Source organism: Clytia hemisphaerica, unplaced genomic scaffold (genome assembly GCF_902728285.1).
Source record: "Clytia hemisphaerica strain Z4C2 unplaced genomic scaffold, Clytia hemisphaerica genome assembly, whole genome shotgun sequence".
NCBI lineage: Eukaryota > Metazoa > Cnidaria > Hydrozoa > Leptothecata > Clytiidae > Clytia > Clytia hemisphaerica.
Window position 1 is genome coordinate 125,892 of NW_027103506.1, and position 6,660 is coordinate 132,551.

Here is a 6,660-nt window from a genome sequence, read left to right on the forward strand (position 1 = left end):
AATTTGGCTATTTATTTGTTGAGTTAGAAAGAATTCGTTTAAGTGGAAATCACTTGGACACATGGACAAAAAACAGGGACAATGTCGTAAGATATATTTTTCATTCGTTCAAAATAGTAATAAAAACAATAATAAAAGTAATAGAACTATAGTATATAACTATTCCCTACTTATACAGGAAAAAAGTCGTGGAATAAGTAGTCTAGACTAATTCAGATATAGCAGAAATAAAGCAAAAAGTAATGGAGGAAACAATTTTAGTCGTCTAGAAACCTTTGTGTACTATGTAACGCCAAACAAAAGAAAAGTGTCAATATTGCAATTAGAATTTTTTCCTGCTCAAAATAATTATTGAGAAAAAAAATGTGTGCAGATTTGTGTGTTAAAAGTTTTTCATTTTGAGTTGATTTTGCTTTGAGAGTTTGTTGCTGCTTGTTAAATTGTTTTCTCGCTACGCAAGTTTTTGCGTAGCTAGCCGGGGTATCTATAAGGCTGGAACACTGGATTCTTCAAGTCGTTTATACGAAATAATTATATCCCGTATTATTAGTATTTCACGCATTATAAACGACTCCAGTCTATGGAATAAGTGACAAAGTCACTGAATTTATACAGGGAGTGACTAAATTTCAAACAATTTTTCTCTATACGTTCAATTTGGTCATTGGGCGTTGACCTTAGCGAGAAAATCAATCGTATTCGGAGGTAAACCGTTTTTTCAGTTTTGTTTACTACTTTTGACAAATGTTTCCTGACCATACTTTCCTTCACTTAAAAACTCCCTTTTAGTTCCCCCCAACAATCTTTGAAGCTGAATAACAACCACGTTCGATGAGCAGCTCCGAAGCTTCAGAGCCAAATTCAATTTGGATCAAATACGTCAATACCTAAACGTGAAAACATGGCGTCAAAGATAATTTCCAAGCGAAAAAGACAAAACAAAAAACACTGAATTATCAATTATAAAGGCGTGGGGACATATTGTTTCTTAACATTCTCTCATTAAAAAAGCTACGTGTATAATGGTTCCTTTTTTTATTTCATGGGATAAAAATTTAGGGAGCCTTGAAAGACACTAAAGTTTTGTCCCTGAACTGTTCATTATTCCATAGTCATTATAAAAACAATGGTGTGGAAGGCTTTTGTCTCTTCTTATTGTTAAAAGATGGAGCTTACGTACGAAAATTGATTTATTTTGCAAACTTTTTGATCATGTGATTAGAAAATAGACCAATCCCAAGAGGAGATTTTGGTAACGTGATCAAAAAGTATGCAAATCGCAACTTGCTTTTTGTTTGTAACAAAAGAAAATTGCACAAAAAGCTAAAACAATACATTGCCAGTCCGGAGTTTTTTATAATGACTATGATTTTGGAAAAAAACGTTTTGGAATTCTCTTTCAAGGATGTTTATGAATATCAAATGCGTAATTTCAGTTTTTAAAGGAGTAACGAGCAGAAGCGAGACTCAAAATACTCACTTCTGGCACAAGGAATTCAGTAATGACCCTTTGATGATTTCGTTCTTGAAATGAACGATTTCCCTCCAACACCGGCGATGCCATCAATACCGAGGTTAGAGTGCGGACCTGGAAAAAAAGAAATATAATTAAGCTTTGCAATAGGTTTGGTAGCACTTCACTCCAGAGCTTTACAGCAAACGCTCTTGCTTGCTTAGCTCTTCTTCTCTGAAAAAATACGGATACAGTGTCTGATGAAAAATATAATTAAAATTCTTCTTACTATCTGCTGAGGGATTTGTTTACTGAAGGTGTTCATCAACATCAGTGCGTCACATTTACCCTCCGAAAGAAGGCGAACAACCAGCTCCGATCTTGCCGATCTCTGGCTCTGATCCAACAAATTCGAAGAAAATTTCTAGGTAAAAACATAAACGATTACGAAAATTTTCTTTTGGTTTCAATAAATTCCATGATCCCTTTGAAGAATAACTCAATAATTGAATTTATAGTTAAAAAATGAGGCTTACTATAATTTTGTCGGTACTTTTGTAGATCAGACGCAAAAAGGTGTTGATCGAGCGTTCGTGGAACATATCAATTAAGCTAAAAAAAAAGAATGCCATAAAGGTTAGTATGTACTGTATTGAATGGTTGTGTTAGAGACGTTTCTCCAATCTTCCTAAATATACTATACTCGCTAGCCAGAATAGATTAAACTCGCAGGTTATTTAAACCGATTAAACTCGATAGCTTACAGAAAATTACCTTGTGATTTTTATAGATTGTATAGAGCGCCGTTTACCTAAAAATTTATTTATAATTTCGAAATCTTCCTGAAACGAGATATTCAGGGTCCATAAATTTTTTGGATATTTTTTATCAAATTCAGTCTTCTGTTTAACCGGACACCTTGTAAAGGGTAAGATTAACGTCTTGACCAACAATAATATGAATGATGAGTAAAAAAGTACCGTAATTTTATGTTCTCGATTTTATCGCAGCCACATGTATCTTGCCATCGAATACAGGGTAAGTGATAGGCAAGGTGACAATTGCGGCAGACTGCCTGTTCCTCATCCTCTCTACCATAACAGTACATGTTGTGGCTGCGACAACTCTCTGGATCATAGTCCTCAAAGGCAGCCAAATATAAACATCCGCCAGAAGTGAGTATGAATGGCATCGTACATAACGAGGTATCATCGACGCAAACAACACTCACGCCTTCTTCATCTACAATCTTTAAATTTTTGTTGAGGCCCAAAGCAATACCCAACAAATTCACCATTACTAAAAGAAATCAAATGTTTTAGAAAGCAACACCACATCATCATGTTTTGACTTTTTAACTTTGCAATATTCAGTATTGAATAAATTTCAAAGATCTCAAAGCTTTAAAATAAAAGTAAGTAAAAGACGGAAAAGACGTAATTTTGAATTCAATTTTGAAACTTCAAGTCCACTTTCCAAATTTAAGAAAAGTATAGTCGAGTTTAAAAATAATCAATCGGCACAGAAAGTACGTTGAGGAAGACCTGTCCTGAGTTTGTGAGTTTGTCAGTCGTTCTGTCTTATCGTAGTTTTATATTATGTCGTGATGTCCCAATGTCATGGTCAGTCGTAGTTTTGGGTCTATATAATACAATATAATATAATACAAGAATAAAATTTATTTTCAGTAGGATATCTAGCCGCTTAGTTCGACTTTTAAATTAAATTCAGTTTCAAAGATTTTACAATATAAAGTGTGTTGAATACATAAAAAACCTTTAAGGAAGCAATGTTAATGTAATGTTAATGTAATGTTAATGTATCTGTTCTTTAAAGTCGAAAATGTGCACAAATCTGTATAGCTTTAAAGCTAATAGTTTGACTGGAAAATCAGCCTTTGGAATATACCGAAAAGCCATAATAGCAAAAGAGTATCTTTGTATACCTTTAGGTTTCGATACAGAAGCCAAAAGAGATTTTTCAAGGGTGTCTTTGTCATAGGCATCGAGCCAATCTTGGAATCTCTTCGGACCTAAGCCAAACTTTCCGCTAGTAATCTTTGAAACAGAAAGAGAAACAGAAATAGGTTTACTGGAAAATGCAAAAATCTGGAAAAGTCTTTAGTTTTTTACTTGAATTTAAATCTTCAGATAACCTTCACACATAATACTCACACAATCAAGTAACTGCTGCATTTCATTGACAGCAAGTGCCAAAGAGAGGTTCCCAAAGAAATCCTCGTGATCTTTCGTGCCGAGGAAGTGGAAGCTCAACGCAGAATTAACACTTTCGAATGCTACCGGTTCTTTATCAGTCGATAACGTAAGGGACCGACTTCTGAAAAATAAAGAAAGCATAATAGTCGAATTTATGGTTGATTTTATCATTCGCCTCAAGTTCCTTTCCCATAATTAGAGATGTCATTATTGTAATCCTTTCAAGCACCAAAACTAATTTTGATCCATTCTAACATTTCTAAAAAAACATATTTGAACTGAACGAAACGAAAAGGCAAAAAAGGTATTCACTCACTCTATTAAAGTGAGCTTGTTTAAAGATTATTTAATAGATGCCCCCTTTTTTAAACGTCCCTCATAAAATCTTAAAAATAGAAAGAATAAACACCGGGGCGTTTATTGGAAGTAATACTTTACTTTAAATCGATATCACAAACGGACAAATTAGTCAGTTTCCGGTGCATTTGGAACCAACACGCAGCTAACTTTGTGGCATCAGAAAAGGAGGAAGCGTATGATTTCAATGCACTAATCTGTCCGTTAAAGTCGGCTACCATTGTCGAATGCTTTTTCTAGATAAAAGAGAAAAAGTATAAGGCCGATAACCTATAAAACACGGGCTTGATATAGACTAAACAATTCAAGAAGGATGTCTAAATTTTGTGCAGATTGCTTATTTCCAGGAATGTTTCAGTGTCTCAGGTTCAGCATAATATATATTATTAACGTTTTATTCCACCATGAATTACTTACAACAATCTTAAGCATTTGATGTTCGTGGAACGAACGCATCACCATGTCGATCTGGTCCACGGGTGTTTTGATTTTTCCATGGGGTGACCGGAACGGGACGTTGCAGGGCCACCAACTGGGTTTGTTGGCTTTCGTCCAGCTAAAACTTTTTCCAAGACTTGAGAAAGAAATATTTTCATACTATGTCTCTTAACTTAAGAATCTAAATACAGGGGCATAACCTGTTTGATATGTACAGCTCAAGCAGTTGTGGAAAGTAAAAACAGTCTAATGATATTCCTAAGAAACGCAGAAACGAATACCCACGTGATGAAGCTCTGGTTACATCTGCAAGCAGAGTTCTCTTTTCAACAGCTTTAAGACATGCCTCCCAATCGCTTTTAAATCGGATCTCTTCTTTTTTTCTTTTTCTTTTCATTAATTTGATCTTCCTCACTTTCTTCCGATTCGCTTTCTTCTTCTTCCTCTTCTTCTTCAGAAGACTCGCTTTCTTCCTCAGCTTGAACAAGACAGAATAAAAAAATCGCTAACCAAGATGTAAATAATATCTACGCTTGTATTATTATTGATAATACTTATTTAATGCACTTCATTCTCATATACCTTATTAAGTGGTTTAATTTTGACGAATAAATCCCCGCAGAAATTTCAAAAACCGATCACTCTCCAAACTAAATCCTCGCCAAATTTAACAAAAGAAAATCATGTGAAAAATTACAACTTTTTCGTATATTTTTAAGTAATGTTTCACCCATTTCAGTCTCTCTAAACTTCCAATTCGCCAAATTAAATCCCCGCAAAAATCGTATTTTGGGCAATCGATTAATTAAATCCACGCCAAAAAAATCCCCGTATGTTTACGGCAGCATATCTTTAGTTAAATACCATTTCAAAAGACAAAACTATAACTTGTATTTCGAAGAGCTATAAGAATCAACTTACCAGCATCAATCTCCATGGCCTGCTTGAATTTCTCAAGGACTAAGGGATCTCGAGCAAACATCCTCATTCCTTTCGTCGATCCTAATAATTGACGTCCATTTTCATTTAATTGAAAGATAAATTTACTGAACAGAGAACTTTATTTCACATTACACATATTTTAGTAAGCTAAATCAGGTAGAAATTAGTATTTTATGCAATTTAGAAATTGATGAAAAATTCACTTTGGCCAGATTCTTAAATTCATTACCATAGCTTTTTATGTTTCCATCTGCCTTGTAGGCTAAAACAGCAATTGGTGTCTTGCAGACATTACGTAATTGTACAACCTAGCAAAAAGCATTAAAATTATGTAGAAATTAAGCACTCCTTTAAATTACTAAAATCAAACACCACAAGTTTATAACTTAATATGCTTTTTATCTAGTCTAGAAGAGGGTCGGTCCAATATGATCTTTTAAAAATTAGCGCTATATTTTTCAAGCTATAGCAAAATCTCTCATGATTTCTACCTTCCAGAAAATTAAGAAAAGCGGTGGGAGTGGGAGTTTTAAAGTCGACCTTTTTGTGGGACGTGATAGTTAAAATACCTTGCTCTTGATTGAAGCCAATTTTCCTTTTTCAGTTTTTTTTCTGCTGACAGGATTTTTATCAAAACTGGTCTAAAACGAAAAAGAAAGTTGGTTTTGTGTTCTGATTCAACAGTTCTTAAAATGAATGAATTAATAACGACTCAAGTCAAATCTACCTTATTCATTTTGAAACGGCCATGGGAGCCGATCCTCCTCTTTCTATTTTCTTCGTTAACGTTGTTATTTTCATTGTCGTTGACATGGCTGTTGTTCTGATCGTTGTCGGTGTTCATTTTTTTTATTCTAAAGCTATTGTGTAAAAAATGGAGAAAAAAAATTAAATGCAAAATCATCCTATTATTGTATCAAGATCGACATATTAGATCACATAACAAGTTAGAATATTAAGAGAAAGTTAAATTAAGATTGTATACAGGATGATATAATTTTGAAGTCCTTAGCTCTTAGGAATAGGTATAAGGGTTGAAATAGGCAAATGTGCGGATTATAAAGTATGACAACATGATAAGAGGACAAAATTACTCGCTCGAAACCACTACTGGCAAGGACTTTTCTAGTTGAACCGTCAAAAGTGATATGTAGCCTATTTTTACTATTGGTAGCTGATACATTCGAGTATTCCATTTTCCCAGGATTTGGGCTCAGGTTTATTCTTTTTCTTCTGCTGTTGGATAAAATAATT

The 6,660-nt window shown here is 34.1% G+C and overlaps 2 protein-coding genes across 2 annotated transcripts; both read right to left on the reverse strand.

Annotated features, from left to right (window-relative positions):
* Window positions 1-289: 289 nt before the first annotated feature.
* LOC136798858 (uncharacterized) lies at window positions 290-4,633 on the reverse strand. Its single transcript, XM_067055528.1, has 9 exons — window positions 4,444-4,633; window positions 4,108-4,262; window positions 3,628-3,790; window positions 3,399-3,510; window positions 2,434-2,752; window positions 1,990-2,065; window positions 1,743-1,877; window positions 1,481-1,588; window positions 290-887 (listed from the first exon to the last, which is right to left on the reverse strand). Exons 1-9 carry the CDS (start codon window positions 4,486-4,488, stop codon window positions 786-788), a joined length of 1,215 nt encoding a protein of 404 aa, XP_066911629.1. The 5' UTR covers window positions 4,489-4,633; the 3' UTR covers window positions 290-785.
* A 120-nt stretch (window positions 4,634-4,753) lies between these two features.
* LOC136798853 (probable DNA-directed RNA polymerase I subunit RPA43) lies at window positions 4,754-6,262 on the reverse strand. The gene is made up of 5 exons (XM_067055523.1): window positions 6,134-6,262; window positions 5,976-6,047; window positions 5,636-5,714; window positions 5,386-5,466; window positions 4,754-4,942 (listed from the first exon to the last, which is right to left on the reverse strand). Exons 1-5 carry the CDS (start codon window positions 6,248-6,250, stop codon window positions 4,824-4,826), a joined length of 468 nt encoding a protein of 155 aa, XP_066911624.1. The 5' UTR covers window positions 6,251-6,262; the 3' UTR covers window positions 4,754-4,823.
* Between the last annotated feature and the right edge of the window lie 398 nt (window positions 6,263-6,660).

What these genes read in the sequence shown, in the direction of transcription:
- LOC136798858 (XM_067055528.1), bottom strand. Translation starts at nt 4,488, where the DNA reads ATGGTGATGCGTTCGTTCCACGAACATCAAATGCTTAAGATTGTT. An exon ending in AAAGTACCGACAAAATTATA is followed by an intron (nt 1,878 to 1,989) that starts GTAAGCCTCATT and finishes GTTTTTACCTAG; the next exon opens with AAATTTTCTTCGAATTTGTT. An exon ending in CTGAATTCCTTGTGCCAGAA is followed by an intron (nt 888 to 1,480) that starts GTGAGTATTTTG and finishes TTTCACGTTTAG; the next exon opens with GTATTGACGTATTTGATCCA.
- LOC136798853 (XM_067055523.1), bottom strand. Translation starts at nt 6,250, where the DNA reads ATGAACACCGACAACGATCAGAACAACAGCCATGTCAACGACAATGAA. An exon ending in GCCGTTTCAAAATGAATAAG is followed by an intron (nt 6,048 to 6,133) that starts GTAGATTTGACT and finishes TTTTCGTTTTAG; the next exon opens with ACCAGTTTTGATAAAAATCC. An exon ending in TGGCTTCAATCAAGAGCAAG is followed by an intron (nt 5,715 to 5,975) that starts GTATTTTAACTA and finishes GCTTTTTGCTAG; the next exon opens with GTTGTACAATTACGTAATGT.